The sequence below is a fragment of the Oculina patagonica genome, chromosome 1, assembly GCF_052425735.1.
Source record: "Oculina patagonica isolate OP01 chromosome 1, crgOcupat, whole genome shotgun sequence".
NCBI lineage: Eukaryota > Metazoa > Cnidaria > Anthozoa > Scleractinia > Oculinidae > Oculina > Oculina patagonica.
In genome coordinates this window covers 23259459-23284216 of record NC_135758.1, presented here as the reverse complement: position 1 = coordinate 23284216, position 24758 = coordinate 23259459, and the positions used below count along the sequence as shown (strand labels likewise).

Genomic DNA, 24758 nt, shown 5'->3' with positions numbered 1-24758 from the left:
TCAAAAGCAATTTTATTAAGTGAAATAACTGAATTTTAGTATCTCTTGCTCGAGAAATTTATGAAATGAAAATCTAGCAAAGAGGACAAAAGCGGTTTAAGCAAGCATAGCGTGATAAACTACAACATTTATATGTATACACTGCCAATGCATCTTAATAAGCGAGAGAAAAGGTAACGGGTCATTGACGAGGAAATATTCCATAAAACGGCAGGTGAGAAAGCAAATTCGAATAAACTGATATTGAAACTGACTTTTTATTTGCCAAGGGATTTAAAATTCGGTTTAAGTCGAGCGGTTGTAGGGAAAAATGTGTTTTAGTTCGACGGCCGGAAACTGGGCAACTTACTACAGTAGTTCTGTAAAAAATGGCATAATTTCTTTAGTACTTGTTGTGCACAGCCAATTTTTGTACATTTTTAAGGTAAGTAAATGAACTGTCTTTGAACAAAAAATGAGTAACTTTCTGTGCATAAATGAGAAGTTATAGCGATTACAAACTAAAGTGGCCGGAAACTGGGCAAGAGACTGAACATATAAATGCCTACCTGTGTAGTATTATGTAGAGCTATGTGGCACACAAACCATTAACCTGTTTTCAGTTTTGTTTTGGTTCTGTTTATATTTAGGAGAGCTTATTTTGGGAAGGACTTTTGTGTCAGAGATTTGGGGGCTTATTTTTTGTTTTTTTTTTTGGGGGGGGGGGGGGGAGTGATTTGGGAAATTTTACAGTTAATTCAAAACTTAAAACTAGGATGATATGATTTGTGTACTTACATAAACTACAATAAAAATAACTGACAGTTTTATTAACAAGTACATGTCAATATACGTTGCGGTTTAGAATTTTTTGAACCAGTTTGATTTTTATGTTTCATTGTCTCATATTCACTATACATTATATACAATAATCTGAAACAATGGGAAATAAAAATCAAACTGGTTTTATTTAAAAAAATTTAAACCAATTATTTATTTGAACCACAACATATACACACATTGTATATATGTTTAATTGTAGCCCAAATAATATTTCTAATAATTAGGAATAATATTTGGTTCCAAGGACTAGTGGATTTTTTTAATATCTGCATAGTAACTTCAAAAGTTTGATTGCTTTAGTACAGTTCTGACACATTGACAATTCAGCCAACTACATGTTCATGTACATGTATGCACCATTATACACCGAATGCAAATATGGCGGACCACTCAATCGGTGCCTGGGACGAGTCGCATGAAAGCGAGGCTAGTCAGGCCTCAATGTTTTGCTTTTACGATGCTTTCCCAAAAAAGCCTTGCTTCGTGGACGATCTGGCCTGTTAAGTTTTGACTTTCCTACGAGTTGCCACCTGAAGGGAAAAGAATCTCTCACAGCAGAGAAGGCTTTTTTGCCAGTTTCCCCTTTCACATCTGAGGGAAAATAGGACGATGGAAAGGAGTTCACATTGCCGAAGGAACTTTTTATAAAGTTTGTTCATTACATTTCAGGTTTGAAGATCTTAGAAAATGTGTATGCGATCACATTTAGCTCCAAGTCGTTCTTATTTGGCTCAATGCTTTCACTAGCTTTTACTATGGGGGCAGTTGATTTCATTCACTTCAATGGTTAGTATTTGTTTCATGCGATTATCGGATGCGGACAAAGCCTGACATGAACAACTTCTTTTGAGACAGAGGATGTCTTGGAAGTGAAGCTTTTCTTTACCTTGGGGAAGGTACTGGCCATGCAACTCGTGCTGGAACACCACCAGACACCATTTAAGCTCATCATTTAAACGAATTTTCTAAGATCTTCTAACCTGAAATGAAGCGAACAAACCTCAGCAGTTCCCGCGGCGATCGTGAACTCCTTTCTTTCGTCTCAATGAATTGCATTAATCCACTTTTTTCCTTAGACACAAACGGTGAACACCTCTATCACTTCTCGTGGCATTCAGAAACACAGCAACTCATAGGCGCAGCGAAAAGAAACACACCAGATCAACGAATAAGCAAGACTTTTGTGGGAAAGCATTGTCAAAACAAAACACCAAAGCCTGACTAGCCTCGCTTTCATGCAGCTTGTCCCAGGCACCAACCGAGTGGTCCCCTATATTTGCATTCGTTGTATAGGCTTTCACAATGTTCCTCACCTCAACATCGACACTCTTATTACTGAGCTTCTCTTTAAGCCCCCACAGCTTTTTACAGTGGCTGCTGAATGAATTATGTTTTTTGAAGTTTACAATTTTCTTCTGCATCTCGTCGTCAGTCACCCCAGCAGCATCAGGACTTATGTTAAAGTTTGGTACTAAAAATAATAATAAAAATCTTTATTTACATACAGATTCAAAATTCACTTCTTAAGAGCTCATTTAAGGAGCATTTAAGACAAAAGTCTTGTATTACAGTCAACTCTCTCTAAAACGGACACTATCGGGACCAGCTCCAGCTGTCCATCTTAGAGGTGTCTGACTTATAGGGTGTATATTTACTTTAAAATGACTGAAAATGCCAAGGACAGGGCCAATAACAGGTGTTTGTCTTACAGAGGTGTCTGTTAAGAGAGAGTTAACTGTATAATTAAGTTAACCTACATATTACATGTAACTGCAAGTCTATTACATATTAAGTCATTACAAAAGGATATTTTAGTATAAAAGGATATTTTAAACTTATTTTAAATATAATCAGTCACCCATCGAAGGCTTTAGATTAAGAATGTCACATCCAAAGTGACGTTTTGGTTGGTGTACAAAATATATCGAATTCAGAGTTCCTTATGCTAAACACACTGGCTAGCTACAGGGGACTTTAGCTTTTGTTTGTAAGGCGTACATGTAGTTCAGACGACACAAAACATTTGATTGAATTCCAAGTTGTATTGACACAACACATACGTGTACAAGTGAACAACTCAACAAAAAACTAACTGCTGTGTAACCTAGCCTGCTAAACACATGGGCTAAAATGAATGACTAATGAGGGGTCACATGATCTATCTTTACAGCTCTAACCTGGACCACCCAATCTGGAGTCTAATGCAGTCACTATCATTAAATTAAAAATACCAATTATAATTATTATAATCACACTAAACCTGGCTACTGCAACTACAATAATTAATACTATAATAATAAATAATTATAATATTATTATATTAATTATTTATCATTCTTGAGGCCCTGCCAGGGGGGGGGGGGGTTCCTGTGTCGCTCGTCTAAATTTAATAATGTGCCATGTCGCTGCTTTATCAAACTTCACGTCGCTGTTGGTAGTAAAATTGAAAAAAATTACTTGTCCTTGTCGGAATTAAGTTTTTTCAGAAGGGTTGTCATGATCATTTGTCGCAATTTTATTCTATGTGCTGTCGCTACTTTTTGGGTCATGTCGCTTGTCGGAATTTACCCTGGCAGCGCCTCATTCCTTTCAATTTATAAAAGACTGCTGCAATAAATATACAGTCGAAGCTCTCTTAACGGACACTCTCATAAGCGGACCGCTCTACTTACGGCCGCCTTGTTTGAAATCCCGTTCTCGTAAGCGGACATTCCTATAAGCGGCCGCGGACACTTTCGGAGATTACGACTTAGACTTTTTCTTTGTTTTCAAGCTCCCGTAAGTGGACATCCCAAAGAAAACCCTTGTAACAACCTCTGTATCTTGCTTTTATCAATAAACTTTACACCGCCGTTCGTCACAATGATTTTACAGTAATTACAGTTTACTACATTTCAGTGTTTGTTTTGGCGTCATCCACGTCCGTCCGGTTATTGTTAGCTGGGCAAGCTCCCGTAAGCGGCCATCTATCCCCTACACCTCTAGTGGCCCATTATGAATACCATTCTCGTAAGCAGCCAGCTCCAGTTACGGACACTTTTTTGCGTCCCGAGGGGGTCCGCTTACGAGAGCTTTGACTGCATGTATAACAAAAACACAACTCACCTTCTGAGTAGGGGTTTGAGACTTTTTTAGCGACAGTAATTCTGCTATCGGTTGATGACTTTTCAGTTTCTGGATCACAATCAGACAATGTTGGTGGTGGAAGCTTTCCCTGATAACAAAGAAAGCTCAGAAATGATTATCATTATTCCTGATTTATTACTCTATGAAAATTCTTTAGTTAAAACTCAATCAAGGGTTGTGTTGTATGCCACTATCATTATTATCTTAGAAGTAACACCAGGGTTGGAAATAAGGAAAAACAGATTGATAGGTGATTTTTTTTAAGGTGCAAATGATAAAGATTTGACCACTGAAATATATTTCTTTAAAATTTATTAAATTTTATTTAATTTTTGGCTGGTAAATTTGATCGGTACACTGTAATTACCAATCACCAGCCGTTATTTCCAACCCTGTAACACTGGAAAAAAAGTTTCCTTCAAAAAGGTCATACAGGGTTTTGCTTCTGAATCATCTTTTTTTGTGAGTTTTTTTTTTTTTTTTTTTTTTTTTTTTTGGGGGGGGGGGGGGTGTTAAGTTGGGTTTTGTCATAAGTATACTATTGTCAGTAAGTTTTTGAACTTCCTAGTTTGCAGGTTATTAAAAGGCACAGAACTTTTTTTTTTTATTTTTTATTTTTTATTTTTTTTTTATAGCTCTTTTATTTATCTTTTATTTATAATTTTACACACACTTACATAAAGCTTACATTAACTTACTTAGACTTACATATGGGTACATAAATACAAATACATTTACAAAACTTACTTACATCGACGTTACTACGTTAACTACTATGCTACATTTACATTTACACAAAGTCGGAGACTGTATTCCAAGTGATGAAAAGAATAAATAAATAAATAAAAAAGTAAATAGGTAGATAAAAAAATAAATAAATAAATAAATGAATAACTAAAAAAAAAAAAAAAAAAATGAACTGAAGATTGATGTTCCCCTTCTGTTTTCAATTTAAATTAAATTGATGTTCTCTAGAGGGTGCCACTTTTTGTTATGTATTTCTTGTCTATTGTTTCTTATGGCAATGTTGCATTCAATTCTTTCTATACTTTTTATTTTGGTTTTTAAATGAGTTAGTAAAGGTTTAGATTTTTTGAGACGACTTTGATATATTACTTGTTTTCCCATAATGATAATGTGATTAAGCAGAAGCCAGTGTGATCTTGTTTGTAACAGACCAAAAAGAATATCACATTCATTTAACAGATCTAAATTTATCCCTACACCATTTAGCCAAGAAACAACAGACATCCAAAATTCTTTGCTACAGTTGCAGTTACAAAAGAGATGCTCGAGGGATTCCTCTAAGAGATTGCAAAAAGTACACATAGGAGAATCGACTAATTTCGGCACAGCCCCTTAGTTCCTGGATACATGTATAACAAGCATTTTTTAAGAATATTATTGTTAAGCGCCTTCAGCAAGAACTTTTGTATAAAGCTAATTCAAAAAATAAATTTACCCAGAGAGGATTACAGAAAACCAAGAATTTTGACTTTGGACCAAAGGGTTGTGATAAACTATTTATTATTACCTGGGCAGCAAGGCCTAATGTGTAAATCCACTGAAGACGGTCAGCCTCTGAATTTGCCTATACATGAAAGACCAGAAATTTAAGGATTATGAAATATTTACAATGTGGCAAATACAGTGTACAGCTAATAGTTTAAAAAGTCATTGTACTAGTACGTACTCTAGACAATGGTACGATGTTACAGTATGGACAAAAGTGAAAGCTTTTAAGAGTTGGGCACCCAAGATTCCTTAAATAAGAGCATGGACGGCGGAGCAAAATTTTAACTGGGGGGGGGGGGGGCTGACTAGTGACTTGAAGTGGGGGGCTTAAGAAACTCTTCTCTTATTAATTCTTTATTTTTTCTGTCCCTGAAGAGCCTTCGGGCACCCAATTATCCCAAGAGCACAGCTTTGGTTTAAGGTCACTGGAAATTCCAAGGCAGTGACCGTGTGGGTAACAAAAGCCAAAATTTTTACAGTCAAGTTTATAAAATTAAAGGAGTTGGGTGACGTTAACCAAAAAAATAAAATCCTGCGCATGGGAGGGGTTTGAATTTTTTCGAATTAAAGTGACTCGTTTCAAGAAAGTAGGGCTAAAACAGATAAAAGGTATTTATTAAATAGAAAAATCTTCTTCACAACACTTTCTTTATACATGTAACATTGTATCTACTTACCCTGAATAAATATTTCTTGCCACGGTCTACTTTGACTTCAAATTCAAATTTTCCCTTGTTGTTTTTACCACTAGCAAAGTGAGAGTTGGCACCTAAGTCCAGATGACCTTGAATCTAATGTACAGAAAGAGCCATCAGGTTATTTCAGTCAAAGATTGGTACATGCTTCACTTATTATAACAACTGGTTCAACTTAAGCGTACACTATTGAGTTAAGGCGTGAGAAAAAAATCCTGGCAAAGCGATCTTCTCACGCTATAATTATACTGTAGCTATCAGCCTGCACTATTGGATAAATTTTTGTGAACGCTTGTGTACATACTGAATTCGATTCTGTGGCTTTGCTTGCTATGTTATAAATCATTTTAAAAGCAACACGTAAAGTTGTTAACCAATAGTTGGGCATTTGAACATCCAAGGAGGAGGGTAGTACAGCGGTATTCTTGTGATGCGTGATAAGCTGATTTAATTTTCCGTGAAACGTACATTTAACAAATTATTCTTCGTGATCCGTGATCCAAAGGTTTTTCATGACCTGGGCAGAACTTCAATTAATAACCAATATTCGTGATTTAACCACTTTATTCCACATGATTTTGAGTTGTGAGACTTTATGATGAGTGAAAACATCAAATATGATCTCCGTAAAATTATCGCAGTCTTGTAAGGCAGCAGCAACTAGCACGGATGATAAAATTGCCTTTCTCAATTTTGTTTTCTTCAAACAGTCCGCTTTTGCCACTTTTCTTTACGTAGGAGCAGGGTACAGTAAAAGAGAATTTGTTACTCGCTTATTTTCATGATTCGGGAAAATGAAATTTTGATCTCCGTGATTTGTGATTCATTATTTTTTCTACCTGTGAACTGTGTCAGAGACCCCCCCTGTATGACCCTCGAGGAGGCAATAACTGTTTTACATTACTGTTGTAAAAACTGTTTGAGGATGGAATTAAACCCTGTACATGTAATTTACTTGACTGTATAACAGAGCTATATAATGAAGTTGGTGACTGCCCTAATTATGTGCGGCACCTGTCAGAGAGCAAATATAACTGAAAACATCTCCTAATTGGGGAGTTAGAGGAATTTTATACCTGCCAACTTTTTCTGGGTCAAAGGCGTGAGATTTTTATCCTGAGAGTGCTAGGATTTCTGGAGAGGACACGACCATTTCCGAAGATTCCCGAAGATGTCCGAAGACGTTCCGAACATATCCCAAACTCAGTCCCAGGACGTGTTTTGCTAAACACGGCTATATTCTCAATGCTTTTCTTGTCAAAACTCTGAGATTTTGGGTGATGTATTGTCATCAACTCAGTTTGCATGGAGTTTTCGTTTCTCACTTTGGTTTGAGTTCATATATTTTTCGAAAGTGTGCCATTTATGGTTGTAATAACTCACATTGTAGTAGGCGTGAGAAATTGGTTCGTAAGCGTGAGCTGGCGTGAGATCGAAGTTTTCAACACACAGGCGTGAGACTCACGCCCAAGGCGTGAGAGTTGGCAGGTATAGAATTTTAGCATTGGTTGGTACATGGTGTTATTGACAGCCCTGTATATTACTAGGAATTTGCCCTGGAAATGTATGTTTCAGGTTGTTTCCTTTAAGGTCTGTCTACAATTTACAGGCTCTAAATGCAATTTCATTAGTTTCAAATGATTAAATCTGCAATTATAAAAAAATATAATGCATTTGTACTTACATTTTCCTTAACAGTAGTGTTTGAATCCTTGAAGAAAAACAACTGGGGTCCACGAATTACAACCCAGTAATTCACCCACTACAAGATAAAGATATTTTTACCAGTTAAAAAGGGTGGTTTTCAATGCTTCGCGGCTCGGTAAATATCCACCACTATTCACCTCCACTTCAGTGAATAATTGTTAATTATAACAAAAAATAATAATTAGTAGTTAAAGTGACAAGGGAACAACCATTTTGTTTCAATTTTGTTGTTGTTGTCATTGTTGTTTGTTTGTTTTGTTGTTTTTTTTTTGCGGTTGGTGGGTTTAATGATTTATGATGTTGGACCTAAGTCACTTTAACTACTATTAATAATTGCTATAATTCTTTGTTTCCAGTGTATTTCAAAAATTCAAATTGTTAACATAAGATTTATGACGTAATTGCTGCCGATAGGCAGCCTTCATATTCTTGAAACCATTTGAGAAGTTTCGTTCGTTCGTTCGTTCGTTCGTTCTATCGGATCGTGAATCAGCCAATCAGCAATCCCCTTTAAATACAAGCCAGCCAATCAGCAGTCCCGTTATAATCGATGAAATTCACATGTGCTCCGTTTTGAAGGAAAGTTTATTTAATGGCTCTCGGACGGTGAATTCAGGACGAAGTTTATCTCTCCTTGTAAATAAGAAACACATTTTTGGAGTTCAAAATGGAAAGAACTAACCCTAGAGAACACTCGACCGCCTAAAAAACACGATACCAAGGTCTTCCAAGACCTAAACAGCGATGAACCAGAACAAAATCAAGTTCAAATGGATGGTAAATGTCTTCAAATGTTGATTTGCTTTATAATCGTTTAGCTGATTTCTTGAAACTGGATTCAATAATTTGGAAATTTATGCTTTGTTGCTTTCCGTGAGCATCTGGGGAAAAACATGCGTGTACATTCCCGCACGCAACATTGATGCAAGGAAGTCGAAAGTCGCTTGCTTCAAAAGGCAAATGTACCGTGCTTTAATATTTAAATAGAATGTGGCCGACCTTTTAGTTTTATTTTGTATTTGTAATTCTTTGTTGCTTTCCGTGAGCATCTGGGGAAAAACATGTGTGTATTCCCGCACGCAACATTGATGCAAGGAAGTCGAAAGTCGCTTGCTTCTAAAGGCAAATGTACCGTGCTTATTTAAATAAAATGTTACCGACCTTTTAGTTTTATTTTGTATTTGTAATTGGTAGTTTACATTAGGGAAGTGGCATTCTGTATTTATGAAGTTATTTTTCTGTACATTCAAATATTCGTGAAGTGTTACTAACTATGGCTACGGCAGCACTTCACTTCTCATTGAGAACTACTAGTTTTATAACATATTTATACACACTGTACAGTGAAAATTCAAAATCTATGACAAACATTTCAAACTAAAGATGACTTACGGATGTTGAAACATGTCTTTTTAAGAATAGCAGACTGGACAGTCAGCATGGCAAAAAACATGTAGTAAGTGCATTCAGTGGCTAGGAAATGCATCCTTTGGTTGAGTCTATAACAGTGTGACTATTCAGCAAAAGTGAAATGAACAACTGTATACTGTATACAACCAGTTACCCTATATTGTAATATTTAGCTTACAAACTTTTATGATAAAATTAATATAAAATCAATTTTTTTTGTTAACCTAAAAGAGAAGCATGCCAAGTTCCACAAATGGTTTCAAAGCAAACCCAAACAAAAAATTCATAAGCCTCAAACAAAGCCCATTGATAATCTGTTTATAAAAGTAACACGACACTAAAACAACACCATTAGCCTTTTATCTATTCAAGTCAATCCAACAGACATTTTTTACATATAACCATCTGATCTGAAATACCCTCAGGTTCAGGTTAATTGATATACAAATAAACTATAGAACTGATACCCTATACTTCAAAGAAGATGCGGCAATTTGTAGCTGTATTGAACAGGATTTTTTGTAACACTGTGTGGAACTTGTGAAATAAATACTACGATTATTAGACACTAATTGACAGTAATTAATTTCAGTGTTTTTCTTTGCTGATTTTGACTCAAGATACTGAATGACCATCTGACTTAACTATCTGTAACATCTGACATTTACAAATTATCAGACAGATGGTTGTATCTGCTAGCACATACAAGAATTTCTGTGAAAATTAATTTTGGTCTCTATGTAAATGTCGTAAATATTTCTTTCCTTTATACCCTGGTTAGCCTCTCAGTCTCAAAATTGAAATATTATACAAAAAACAATTTTTTATTATTACATGTTTAATGTTCTCTCTATCTATCTCATTTGGCAAAATTCTAAAAATATTTTATTCTGGTAAATCGAGTAATTTAGTGTGCTGTGGGTCATTTTTACCCCTAGTACAATTTGCTATTTTCCTTTGTTCTTGTAAAAAAAATAAAATACCAGATTGTTGAACCACAGCAAGTGTAGACTTCAATCTTTGGCCTGCTGCCTAATGGTTTTCTTTATGCTTATCACCCTGTGCTAAGATCAGTATCAAAGCAAATTGTTTCGCAGTAAGACATGAAACATGAAACAGATGATCACATTCAGAATAGAAGCCAAGCTAAAATTATTTTGTACTGCATGACGAGCTAGCCACTGAGCTACAGTGTAATATTGTTGCTAAATTTTTGAGACTGCTGTAAGTTACGTCAACCTTAATATATTTTTCGAATTCTTATGCTCCTGTTCCACTTTGTAGGCTTCTGGCTTTAAGTGAATACATCGATTTCAGACAAATTTTTCCTTCAAACTGCAAAATCTGATCAAACCTCACAACTTGTCAAAACTGCGTGCATGGATGCATTTGAAAATCTACGTGAGGTGAATATCAAACAGTCAGCATGCATTGACATCGTTACGTTGTACAGTAGATTTCAAACGAGTTTAAGTTATATGAAATTTAACAATCAAAAACTATCAAACTTGTGAAGTATCGGTATTCTGCATTGGAGAAAAAGACCGCATGTCGCACATCCGACCTTAGATTTGCAATTCAATCCGGAAATTAACAATCGGAAAAAACTCAAAATATAAGAGAAAAGCTTCAACGCATGGCTGTGCGACGTTTGCAAATTGGTTAGTTGTAGCTGAGAAGGTTGATCTGAAGATTAACCACTGAAAATTTAACCCCTTTCTCGTGTATGTCGTGCGAATCAATGAATAGATTACCTAGAGAGAGCAAATAATTCATGATTCATCTGAAAGGTGTCAATTGATCGTGACGAGGGGAAGGCGGCAGGGACAGTGGTTTTGAAAATCCGCTTGATCATCGAATTCGCGCGCGCATTGGAGTCCAATACTACAAACGATCTGCTCTGTTTGTCACGAAAAAGCTGAAAGAAATTGAATTGAGTCTTAAAGAAAACTATCTATCAGTAAATTACTGTGAACATAATTGAAATTCATTAAAAGCTTAGCGCTTGCTGATAAACCCAAATCTCGATGACTGAATCGTAGAACGCAGCTCTGAGCTTGTGATGATCCGCATTCAAAGCTCTCGAATACAATTAGTGGCAAATTAGTTGTATGCTAACCTTTTTTGTGTTTCCTGTATTTGATCAACAACTGTCCATGTAAATTGTCATGTTTATGGCAATGTTTATCAAGCTGCTACAACTGACTTCACATCTGTTCACCGCTAGACCCTGCATGACAGCAGCCCAGTCTTCACTCTGACAAAAGGGCGGCTATTTGCGTAGGAGGGGTGATGTAATGATTTGTGCAATATTGTCGCTCGATCCAGCCGGGGGGGGGAGGCACTCCCATATATGAGCGATGTAGGGTATGTGCCGCTGTGAAGTGTATGGTTTTCAAGAAGTTTAATCTGGGATAGGGTATAGAAATCATGGAGTTTTGGTCTACAAAAGGGTATCATTTGCCGGGAAACTGAATATCAGCTGAACATGGTCTGCTATAGGGCAAGGGTCTCAAAGTCCCAGCGGCACACCCCCACCCAAAAATATTCAGAGTGCCCCCCCGGGCGCTCGATCGACCTTTGACATTTCAGCTCCGACAAACGAATCGAATAACTAATACGACTGATTCTTGGCTAATGATGAGCTGCATTTATGATTTACACAAAAGACAGAACTGCTTGTTACTGTGATGTCTATGTGTACCCGGCCCCTACTTACCCGGGCTCCGATGGGAGCGAGTTACAAATTTCTGATAAATTGCAACCCGGTTAGTGACTTCAGCTATCCAGCAAAATAAACATTACAACACTTCTTGTGTGCTAATTGTTTTTTTGAATTTTTTTTGTAAGTGTGGCTGAAGCATTTGTCTGAACGGACTGAAACGCATGAACTTCCTTTTAATTTTCTAAACCTGACGATGTCGTGATCTCAAAAGAACATTTTTTGCATATTTTGCGGGTTGTGAAACGGCGGAACACGAAACCCGAGAGAGGTATTTGCCCTGATTGGCATAAAATATGTAAAAACCGTGACTCCAAACAAACAAATCGCCTCCCCCGTCTACTCTCTACTTCGGAATAAAATGCAACGTAGATTTTGTACCTTTCGCTACAGAATAGGCAACGCGTGCGTATAATATCCTCGATTTTACACTGCAATCACAATCAAAACACAAAAGCTTTCGCACGCGTATCATAGATCCGAGCGGTCGACTGTTTCCTCTAAGAAGCGATAATGATCAATAAAATAACATGTCATTCCTTTGCCGAGCCCCAAGTGCCATTACAGCCACTACGCTCATGTAACAAATAACAAGCAGACCATCGATCATTAGAAACGCTTTTGAGTATGAAATTCAACCTGAGCTTTCTACGCATTAAATTAATAGGCTGCTGTTTATCTTGCACCTCGGGCAGTCAAATATGTTAGTTACTGATATAGCTCATCAACTCATCAGACAGATCCGAACACTAGGTGTGAATACATAGAGAAACACGAGATAGCTATTACCTTGGAAGCTTCTTTGAACTCTAAATAGCCCTCCATGTATTTCGCTCCCCTCTTACGTTCTGTCGTTCCCATAAGTTACATAAGACAATGTCTTACTCTGCTGGAGCGCAAACTGCTCAATCCACCGTGACGAAATTATTTTGCGGGCAGATCAGCCTTGTGCGCGCAATCACGGAGATGAGTCTTGCACTACTGCTTTGGTTGGTATCACTAAATCGAAGCTTGTTACAATTCACTCGGATATTTCCTCACGTGCCCGCATTCCTCTAAAGTGACTTGTAACATTTTGTAACTCTCTGTGTCATGGGATCACGGGAAAAAAAAATGCGGACAGAATACAGTAGAATAACAGGAAGTTGTTAGAGCCAAGTTTCAAGGGTTGAGTGGGTTAGCCAGTCAGTTTGCTTTTACACAAGTCTCGCGCGCCAGAATATCCTTTTGCGCAATCCCTGTCTGTTTGGATTGGTCTCAAAAAGGTCTCAGTGGGCAATTTTCCCGGGGGGGGGGGGTAGTCAAAAACGTTTTGTATAGGGAGGCTCTGCCCCGATTTTGACAGGAAAGGCACCCCTTTCGTATACCTTTTATTGGAAAAAGGCACCCCTTTCATATACTCACACGACATGACATACGCCTAAAAGAGGAACTATTGATGCCAGGGTCTAAGGTGCGTCTGTTCGAAATATTTTAATTGAAGGCCCTTTTAAATGCCTAAATGACCGATATTCCTACCCTTTTATATACCTAAACTTGTGAAATTTCTACCCTTTTATATATCTGAAGCATGAAAAAGGTACCCTTTTCGGGCGGAGCCTCCCCGTATAGGTCATTATAGGGATTACCCCCCGGGGCAATTTTGATAACCTAATTTTGATGTTTTAATCCATTGACCCTCTCTACTCTAAAAACTTGTCCAGGTTGTTTGTTCATTTGAGTGGATAGTGCTGACGGAAAGGGTGCTGAAACAAAATTAAACAAAAATAAAAATAAATAAAAAACCTTTAAACACCGTTATAAATTTAATTTTGTTTATTTATTATTTTATCTAATTTAGGTATTTTTAAAAAGAGATTCCTGAGACTGGTTGAGACCCCTGGTATGACGGCCAACTGTCGAGGTAAAGAGGGATCATTTTGGTTTTGCAAACCTGGTAACTAATCTAGCAAATATGTGGGACGATTAAATGCAGAGGGCCACACAACGTTAGGAAGACTATATATGGCACAATTCTTTGTCGGATCTCACGTAGCTTGGAGCTGCATGTACTAGAACTCACTCGAGGTGTATAAAATAGTAATTTTAATTGCACGGCTAGTACGACGACACTGGTATTGGACAATTTATTTGGCCGATATTTCGACTAGTCAACTAGTCTTCTACAGGGCCAGAGCTGGAGTGAGATAAAACTTAACGGCTCCTAAAATTGGATAATACGTTAGCCATATAAGGAAAAAGCATAAAATACAGCGTCGAGGGTGTAATATATACGTATAAAGAAAATACACGCACTAATAATATATAAAAGATGACAAAAAAATGAAATAAAAATAGTAATAAACTAAAGCTAGCTTTCATATAACGATCTAAAGATATAACAGATCACTGTTCAGTGCGTCTATTGAGGCCATTAGGACACACGGGACAGTTCTAGCACACCCGGGAAGTACTTCGGCAAAGGGACCGCTACTGGCTTCTGTCTTTAGCTGCAGTTTCAGCTAATTAATTCAAAAGACAGGCATTCATATAGCTTAATATAAGGATCGATAATTGCTGGCAGTCTTGAACGAAAAAAAAACTAAATGCTATAAAAAAGGCTTTGCGTACAAAAAATAACAAATCCTCATTTCCCTTAAAGTCCTTGAAAGAGAGGGTCTGGGACTAATGTTTCCCTCCTCCTCGCCCGAGTCTTTTTCAACCACTCAGCAGACTCCACCGGTTCGCCGGCCGACCAGCAGGATTTTAGAAAGTATATGTCAGCTCTTTTACCTTCTTATGCGACTTGTTAGGAGCTGAATTTCCTGACAAAACTGGATATTAGGTACAGTAAATTAATCTTAATACTTTTTCCTTGTGCTATCTTATTTGGTTATTCGCAAAATTGGAAGTGAAAGTTCGAAAATCTCGCTCAGGCGAGAGCTTCCGGCTGCTGCCACAGTATTATAGCTCGAGCATGCATTATCAGTAAAATTTCTTTGATTTTTAAATTTGAGTACTTAATTCTTCGTCGATAATATTTAAGGTGCACTAGACTTGTTATATTTTTATCCCTTCCGACCTTTGTTTTAACTATTTGATTAAAATAAGAAAGCTTATTTTCTCCAAGCTATAAATAACACGGAATTTCACCTGCTGTGGAAAATAATATCAAGCTGTTTGCACAATTTCTTATATTTGCACGCTACTAAATGGCACATACAGTTTTCAAGTTCAAATGGTGTTGTTGTTAGTGAGTTTTTAGTATGTACAGTGGTGGTTGCATGCAAATTTATTGAAAAATATCGACTTGATGAATTACCTGTCTAGAAATGTTTTATGGGTATTCAAATACCACAAAACCTCTTTTAAGAGGTGATTTAGGCTCTGTTTACATCGAACCAGTTCCAAAAGAATCAACCAGTAAATGGATAGGTTCATAAATCGGCCCAGGATAGGCCTGTTTACACGGGACAGTTCTGGAACCCGCGGTCCTGAATGGATCCAAACAGTTTCAAAACAGGACCTCTAGTGCTGTTTTTTGCAGGTCCAGTTTTGGATCTGTACCAAACTGGTTCTAGAATGGTTGCATATTAATAGAAGCTGATTCAGTCCGGTTTGGTATGGAACAGGTTCCAGTCCAATCATGTGTAAATGTGCGTAACCTTAATAGGACTTTGTCACAGGCGACAAGCTTAAAAGTCTATGACTTAAATTATTTCATGGAAATCAAGCCTACAACTTGTTAACGATCACATACCTACCTATACCTATAATCACTCCATGCCATAAGGCATATAAGGCTTTGACATTCTCTTTCCACCCACTACGATTTGCTGCAAAGGCTCTGCCACCCAGCTGGTTGCCTCTCATCTTCAACCATCCTCCTCCATGTTGTTTTTGGTTGATCTGGTCTTCTTGGGTTAGAGCTTCGGATTCACTATTGAAGCTGTCGGCCATTGGGTTTCCTTTCGGCTTTGACCCAGATGTGTCATTTTGCTACTGTGGGTCCTCGTCGCCTCACCGATGTTTAAAGTAATTTAAATGTCTTCTGTTTCTGTATTAAACTTGTTTTTACGGGAGTGGGTTACCCCCAGCCCAACCACTAACCTGGAGGACCAGGGAGGTCACACTTTGTCTGGCCTCTACCCTTTGACCTGTTCAGCATGGGTGACCCTACCAGGAGTACAAGACTCTAGCCGACATAGCTCTAGGGGTCACTGAGACACACAAACTACCCCACCACAATAAGGTGGTGACCCCATGGGATGGTTACGATAACATGCAGCAAGAAAATTTAATGTACATACATAGTGTCCTGAAACATATCCTAAAACAGTACAACTTACAATTGAAGTGACAATGCGCTAATTTGAAAGCGGGTGTTCATTGGAAGGAAGGTACTGCCAAAAATGACGGATTTTCGTTAGGTGTACTGAAGTTTAGTTATCTTTCCACAGGCAATCCCTTTGGCTCCACAGTGTTACAACTTGAGGAAAAAAATTTCTTCAATAAAAGACGTGTTACAAAATGGAGAACACAACTGGCATTGCAATAGACGACTCCTTGTATAGGTGAGATAATTTTTAAATATTAATGATAACTTTTGATTGGCTATGCTATTTGTTAAGAGGAAACACTTAATAAACTAAAAGATTTATTTTGTCATGAAATAGGCTACTGATCAGTTATCATGACTGTTCAGAAAATAAAACAGTACATGTGCCCCAAGATTTACATGTAGGTTCTCTTTAGAGTTTTTGGTGTGGGTGTCGTCCAGTTCTTTAAATCCTGACTCTATTTTGGACCAAATATACTGGTATCATTCCCATACCAATCTTAATTTTCCCTTTTTTTGTTTGAACTAGATGAAAGTCTTATAAAAGTGATTATTAAACCTGTTCCCCAATTGTGTTTCTTACCAGAAGGTGAAACCATACCCACAATTTCAGTCTGAAAATCTAATTGAGTTACTTCAAGACACCTAAAGTTACTGTAGGTTCAGATTACAATGGTTTAGCGATTCAAGGGAGCTTATTCAATTATAGCTGCTTACATGTGTAGCTGTGTTTTTTTTTTACTCAGTCGCCAGCGATATATGCTTGGTGATGGGGCAATGATCAAAATGGCGCAATCCAAAGTGTTTCTTAGTGGTCTTGGTGGATTGGGAATAGAAATAGGTAAGATACAACAACAACAACAACAACAACAATCTTTTATTTCGTGCCCAGAAGAGTTTTACAATAAGTAAATACATGCAAGAGAAAAAATTAACAATAAAAAAGAGCACAGCCACTTAGAAATAGCTAACTAAAGGCTAATCGAGCTAAGTGGCTGGGCCAAGCGGAAAAAAATATTGCAATAAAGTTACAGAGTATAAAAAAACGTATCAAAGCTGTTTGTGATATGCATGCCTGTACATATATACTTTTAAATTAGTTGTTAAAAGTATAGCAGCACTTTATTTTAGAGTTTTTGACTTTTAATTAGTGATTTGTTCCTCACAAAACATTGGAAGGAGTTTTGGTGTCCAAAATGTTTGGACTTAATTTTTGGGGTCTTATTGGGTTTTTTTGTAACTGTTGTCTTCTCTTTGGTCAGCAGATTTTTTTATTACTCAGTAATACTTTGTTTTAATTTCTTTCTTTCTCACAAAACATTGGAAGGAGTTTTGGTGTCCAAAATTTTTGGACTTAATTTTTGGGGTCTTATTGTTTTTGTTTGTAACTGTTGTCTTCTTTTTGGTCAGCAGATTTTTTTATTACTCAGTAATACTTTGTTTTAATTTCTTTTCAGCCAAAAACATCGTCCTTGCTGGAATTAAGGTAATTTTTTAAGCATCAGATTTTTATGTAAAATGACATTTACAAGAATTTCAAAAACTGTACTTGCTTGGTGAACACGTAGTCAGATATTATTGTGTATTGTGTGTACACTCTAAGTAAGAAAATGAACAATGATTTTTTTTACTGAATAGTGCCTTGTCACCAATTAATGCTCTTGGTAGCCTGCGAGCAGGCTCTCTATTCGGGGGCAACGTGAATTGAACTCTTCGAGCACCGAAGGCACGATCCCGCGAGTACTGAAGGTGCGAACTCGTCTGCGATTTCAAATCCAGCGCGTTCGTCCACGAACGCAGCACTCTGATTGGTCAAAAATGACAGGCTCAATTAATGTGAGAAAAACCAGCGTCCATATCAAAGCCAAATCAACTAGGGCATCCGTGAATAGACATGTAATTTTCGTTCAGCAGCGTTCAGGAAACATTTCGGAAACTTTCGCTTGATTCCTATAACGATCTCCTTAACTTAAAACAAGAACAGGAAGATGCGGTAAATTGTCTTCTAGAAGGACGAGATGCAGAATGCACTCGCTTTGTTCACAACTGTTTTCGAAATGAACGCGTGGGCGTTCGATCGATAGAGCCATCAATATATTGTCACCGGAAGCGTGGCGAGTTGTCAACAAGTTGTCACTTTTCGGGGGGCCGGATTTGAAATTCAATGGCTTGTGTGCAGGCTCTCCCTTCGCTTATGCTTATGCTAGTCAACCATTCCTTATACATGTACAGTACACCTCTATAATACAGACACCACCCTATTACAGATAGATCACCTGGTCCAAAAGAGACAAAAATTCATATTAAGTCTACCTTGGTAATACAAACACCTCCATAATGCGGACACACTTTCCTGTTGCTTTGATGTCTGTATTAAAGTGGTCCGCCTGTAAAAGGATGACACCCATCTGCAGTTATTTGTGTACACTGTACAACAGACCCACTTTGATAAAGCTACTTGACGAAGACAAATTTATGTTGTTATAGTAGTATATTTTTGCATGAAGATCCTTAAATGAACACAGCTAGCAGGAGGCTAACCAAAGTATGGCCAAGTAGTGTTGGGATACTGGATTTGAAGAGTGCTTTTTTAAACATTTTGTTATGGGAGGCACGATGGCCTAATGGTATGCGCTGAACTCGGGATTGAATGGTCCAGATTCCAGCCCTGGCTAGGCACTGCATTCTGCAGCACTTTACAGCCTCTCATAGTGCCTCTCTCCACCCAGGTTTATAAAATGGGTATCGGTGAATTTACTGCTGAGAAGTAACACTGCGATGGACAAGCATCCCACCCTGGGGGGAGTAGCAATACTCTTACAGTGTACCGTAAAGATCCATGTATAAGCCGCACCTTTTTCCTCTAAATTCAAGTCAGAATTCGGGGGTGCGGCTTATCTACGGAAACATCTCTCCCAGACTCCTCTCTACATTTCAAAGCTTGGCTACTAAGCATTCATCATTCGCGTACGATTTGTGCGAATTACAAATGTTTCAGGAGTGTTCAGAAGTGATAATCTCCAAAAAATGATATGAAGAGAGCATCCAAGTTTAAGATATTGTGAACTCAAACTAAAAAGGAGGTACGACAAGTAAAATTTCGCTTTCATAAGACTTAATTTATAGTAAACATTGCAACAACCGCCATGTCAGTGTTTTGAAACCGCGCTTGTTTGCCCTTGTTTGTTTACCAATAAAACTTCACTTGAACTTCAAACTTTATTGTCTGTATATTTTTTTGCCAAAATTTGAGCTTCCAAATCGGGGTTGCGGCTTATCTACGGGTGCAGCTTATACACGGAACTTTACGGTACACTGTAGCTACTTAATGCTTAATAAACCAGGATAAACTCCGGCCTGATGAGCCACTTGGCTCGACAGCAGGCTTTACCTTACTTTTTTTAACATTTTGTTATGTTACAGTGCTGGAAATAATTTTTCTTACTTAAAAGGACATGTGTCCTTCCAAACGTTTATTTTGAACGGACATATTAGAAAATTGGTCAGACATTTGAATTTTCCAAGACACAGTCACGTAAGTTCTCAGACATCCTGACCGAACATATTTCAAAATTGGCCTGACATTTTGGCATATTTGATCGGACACTGTCCGATGACCGACAGTAATTTCCAGCACTGTGTTACCTCCGCAAAGCCAGTCAAGGTCTGTGGATGCAGTATCTTGGTATAAAAATTAATTAAGTGGTGGGATTATTACTCAAAATCATTATTTTGCTCTATCCAATAGTCTATCACATTACATGATACAAAGATTGCCTCTTATGAAGATCTGGGAAGCCAATTTTTCTTGAGAGAAGATGATATCAAGGACAAGAAAAACAGGTATACCGGTACTCTACATAATGTAATATCTTTCTAATGTAGCCAAACATCCAGTGTGTGTTGAAACATTTTATCCACTGTCAGAAGAACAACATTCACTACTGCAGGAGAAATGTTTCAAAGCTAATTGCCTGGGAATACTTACTTGGTAAAAGAAAAGTCATGTCCATATTTAACCCACAGTGGTAGTAGAGGTGGTTCACGAATGGTCCTTAAAAAAAAGACATCTTGCAGAATTTTAGACAAATTTGTGGGGTCTCACTGTCCACATGTAATTTGTTTCGTGACATCATCATCATCATTTATCCGTTCTCCAAGTGGAGAATTGGGCCGTAAGCTCTCTGCCTCCAGGCTGTTCTGTCCTCCGCAGCCGATGCTGCTGCTGCCCATGTTCTTACAGGGGAGTAGCTAGCCTATAGGCCCGTAGGCCTGGGCCTACAAATTTTTCAACTTACTCGTATTTTTTAAATGTACAGTAGAAAAAATTCAAGGTGATGCACTTTTAAAATGAAATAGAGAGCAATTTTATCATGATATGTCTCGCAACTCCCCTTTCCTGATGAGATCAAGGCTCATCTAGAAAGTGCAAACTGTGAAACCTTCTGGGTAAGCCAGGTGGCAGGCAAACGCACAACTCCATGTGCTGTTGAAGAAAAGAGCGTTTATTTACGAACGAGCGAAAATAAGTGCAATTAATATTCCTTGTCATGTCATGTTAGAACTATAAGCTGTCAAAATACACGCAGAATCACCAAAAAAGAAGGAGAAAGTATATGGTCTTTATCTCAAAAACCTCCCCGGTGGACCCCCCCCTCCCCCCTCCCAAAAAAAAACCTAGCAATCGACCAGGCCTACAACTCTTTAAAAGCTGGCTACGCCCCTGTCTTAAACCTTTCTTTTCCAGCTCCCTTTCGACTGAGTCCTTCTCCAAGTCTCGCGCGGTCGACCCCGTTTTTCGTGACCTCATCACAGAGTGAATTATTATAAAAAAAATCATCATTTTTTAAATTCACAAATACTTGAATTTGAATCCCACAAAGAATTATGTACTTACCATTTAAAAAGGTTTCATTTAAGTATTACCCATTTACATCCTTACCATCAAAACGCACAGTAACAATTAAAATTATCTGAAATTTTGAAATCTCCAGAGCAGAGGCCAGTGCTTCACGGCTAGCAGAACTTAACCCATATGTGAGCATTCAGACTTCAACTTCTTCAATCAGCGATGGAAACTTTGAGTTCTTAACTCACTATCAGGTACATGTGAACAGTCAAGATTGTGTATTAATGTTGGCCTGGGGGCCATAGTGAAGGGAAATGGCATAGTTCTGGCTCTGCCCTCTCTTGAATACATGTAAATATAACTCATTTTTTCCAGTAAGGTTTGACAAGTAAACCGGCACCAAATTAAACCAAGTTTTAGCCAGGTTATTTTTATGAAGTTTTCAAGAAAACTACGATAAACATACCCATATGTGAGCATTCAGACTTCAACTTCTTCAATCAGCGATGGAAACTTTAAGTTCTTAACTCACTATCAGGTACATCTGAACAGTCAAGATTGTGTATTAATGTTGGCCTGGGGGCCATAGTGAAGGGAAATGGCATAGTTCTGGCTCTGCCCTCTCTTGAATACATGTAAATATAACTCATTTTTTCCAGTAAGGTTTGACAAGTAAACCGGCACCAAATTAAACCAAGTTTTAGCCAGGTTATTTTTATGAAGTTTTCAAGAAAACTACAATAAACATACCCATATGTGAGCATTCAGACTTCAACTTCTTCAATCAGCGATGAAAACTTTAAGTTCTTAACTCACTATCAGGTACATGTGAACAGTCAAGATTGTGTATAAATGTTGGCCTGGGGGCCATAGTAAAGGGAAATGGCATAGTTCTGGCTCTGACCTCTCTTGAATACATGTAAATATAACTCTTTTTTTTTTCAGTAAGGTTTGACAAGTAAACCGGCACCAAATTAAACCAAGTTGTAGCCAGGTTATTTTTATGAAGTTTTCAAGAAAACTCCAGCTAAAGAAGGCTTCAAGTGCCTTGATCAGGAGGGCTGATGCAGTGGTGAGAGCACCTGCCTCCCACCAATGTGGCCCGTGTTTGATTCCAGCCCATTTATTGGTTGAGTTTTGAGATTTTTCTCCACGGTCTCCGGTATTACCCCCTCCTGAAAAACCAACATTTTCAAATATTTCCAATTTGAGCTGGATGGAGGACCCACATGAAAACCAGCTTCCTCTCTAAATATAGCAATTTACACAAACTGTCTTTCTCTACTTTAGTGTGTCATTCTTACAGAGGCACCACTCAGTCTACAACTTGCAGTAGACACATTTTGCAGGTCACAGACGCCACCAATCAAGGTAAGTGGCATTTACACTTGCCATTATTCATTTTTCTTTTAATTCCTATTATACCTGTACTGTTGTGACACGTGTAGCTTATTTTTCTGTAGTTTATCTGTGCAGGAGTACAAGGAGTAATCAGCTGGGCATTCTGTGATTTTGGACCTTTGTTTGAAGTACTTGATTCCACAGGAGAAGAACCAAAAGAATTCTTTATTTGGAACATCACTAAGGTGTGCAAGATGTAAAACTGTGATAAAACCTTGGTCATTACTCAACTTACAGTCTGCAGTTGAAATTATGCAAAGCTAGGTACCACAGGGTTGAAAATTGCCCTCGCCCACTCGCCCAGGCGAGTGTGAAAACGGTCGGGCGAGTACAAATCACGGATCACTCGCCCGGTTTGGCGAGTACGATTTTCATATCCAGAATATATTATTCAAAATAAGTGTAACTTTTCACTTTCCACTTTAAAATAATCTACACTGTCCACAAGCAAATAGCTTACCATTATTTTGAAATCTATAACAATCCTGGTTCATAAACAGACAAAAATGGCTTCTGCTTTGTGATTGTTACATGACGGACGTACTTGTACAAATTTACATACATACATACATACAGTCATTTTCTTGACTGGGCGAGTGAAAATTGATCTGGGCGAGTGCAATTTGAAGGTAACTCGCCCAGATGGCAAGTGGTCCAAAATTTTAGTTTCCAACCCTGGTACCATCCACTTCAAACTTCATCAGTCATACAATAAAAGTCACAATGCAAGGCAAAATGTAATACAACTTTGGCAAAAGCCAGCGCGTGTTTGTTATTTAATTTATAAAATAAATTTTAATGAATTTGGTTTTAATGTTGCTGTGTAGGGGTGTGAATAGGGGTATGCAAATCCATGGATCCATCCTATTTTTTGCCCAAATCTGTCAATTGCCATTATTTTCGTTCAAATCCAAATCCGCAATACTTCGAAACTTTGTGTGGTATAGTTTCACTGCAACAGACGGTAGATGCTGTTTTTTATGCCAATTTTTGAATAAGTTTTGATTAATTGCTTGTTTTTGTGACAATTCTGTCAACATACCGACGGAGACCAACCAAAATGATAAAAACTTAATCATTAATTACTATCCATGATCAAAGTTTCTTGACATGAAGAGTCTGAAATCCGGGCCAAAATTCTAGCAGAATCAGGATCCCCTGTATTTTCCAAATATGCGAATTTGCTCAAATCCATCGCAAAAATACGCAATCCAGGTGCTTTTTAAGGCCGAATCCGTTAATCCACAAACCTATTCAGCCCCTCTTGCATAACATGTAAGGACATACTGTATAGTATTGTACTACACTGTAGGTTTAGAACCAGGTCAAAAATAATTTATTTGTTGCAAAATATGTTTCAGGCAAATCCCGGTGTGGTGACGACATTAGATAATCGTATGCACGGATTACAGACTGGTGATAAAGTTACTTTCAAAGAAATAGTTGGAATGACAGTTCTCAATGATTCGGAGCAGAGAGTCAAAGGTTAGAAACTGTTTACTATTGTAAGGTTTTTTGTGAGCAGCTGTAATACATGTAGATATTTTTTTCATTGTTGCTGTAAAATGATTTATGATCAAAAAACTGTCCGGACATTATGTCCAACCACACTTTGGATTTCATCGGACATTAGCAAATTTTGGTCGGCCAATGTCCGATGACCGACTGAACCAACACCAGATGTTCGTCTTATGGAGGTGTACATCTTATAAAGGTGTCTGTTAAGAGAGAGTTGACTTATGTGTATACATGTGTAATATTGAGTTACCGTAATGATTCGATTTAGCGCCCTCCTTCCAATAAGCGCCCCCTTCCGAATAAGCGCCCCCCTTCGAATGTGTTTTTGTAAATAAGCGCCCCTATTCCAATAAGCGCCCCCATTCTTATTAGCGCCCCCATTCTTATAAGCACCCCTATTCTAATAAGTGCCCCTATTGTGGATAACTGGCCCTACTGAAGTCACTGACGTCAACTAGATAAACTCCTGACCGTTCACCGTACAGTTCATGTATATATTTACTGTTAAAATGAAGAATTATTTTAAAAGTAACTGAACTTTTAACAATTTCTAACTGTTACAGTTCCTGTTATTATAAGATACATTTGGTTGTTTCTCAAAAAATTAAATAAGCGCCCTGTCCCGAATAAGCGCCCTGTCTCGAATAAGCGCCCTCCCTTGAGGTGCCAAAAGTA

At 37.8% G+C, this 24758-nt stretch overlaps 2 protein-coding genes across 3 annotated transcripts in view; one reads left to right on the top strand and one right to left on the bottom strand.

Annotated features, from left to right (window-relative positions):
• Positions 1–16343, bottom strand: part of LOC144635958 (uncharacterized) — a 30534-nt gene extending 14191 nt beyond the window's left edge. The window contains exons 1-7 of one of the 2 annotated variants that reach the window (XM_078495122.1): positions 15741–16343; positions 13675–13742; positions 7843–7920; positions 6141–6254; positions 5483–5539; positions 3928–4036; positions 2136–2293 (exon numbers count right to left, since the gene is read on the bottom strand). In XM_078495122.1, coding sequence (XP_078351248.1) covers positions 2136–2293; positions 3928–4036; positions 5483–5539; positions 6141–6254; positions 7843–7920; positions 13675–13742; positions 15741–15936 — 780 coding nt within the window. In that variant the 5' untranslated portion in view covers positions 15937–16343. Of the gene's footprint in view, positions 1–2135; positions 2294–3927; positions 4037–5482; positions 5540–6140; positions 6255–7842; positions 7921–12786; positions 13244–13674; positions 13743–15740 lie in introns of those variants that run through there. The other variant, XM_078495189.1, reaches the window with a different exon arrangement.
• The window catches only part of LOC144634643 (ubiquitin-like modifier-activating enzyme 6), a 29857-nt gene continuing 19791 nt past the window's right edge, over positions 14693–24758 (top strand). Inside the window, exons 1-9 of the mRNA XM_078493700.1 lie at positions 14693–14821; positions 16437–16550; positions 17062–17156; positions 17773–17801; positions 20064–20158; positions 21310–21418; positions 22455–22535; positions 22628–22750; positions 23927–24050. Of these exons, the coding sequence (XP_078349826.1) occupies positions 16507–16550; positions 17062–17156; positions 17773–17801; positions 20064–20158; positions 21310–21418; positions 22455–22535; positions 22628–22750; positions 23927–24050 (700 nt within the window). The 5' untranslated portion in view covers positions 14693–14821; positions 16437–16506. The remainder of the gene's footprint in view (positions 14822–16436; positions 16551–17061; positions 17157–17772; positions 17802–20063; positions 20159–21309; positions 21419–22454; positions 22536–22627; positions 22751–23926; positions 24051–24758) is intronic.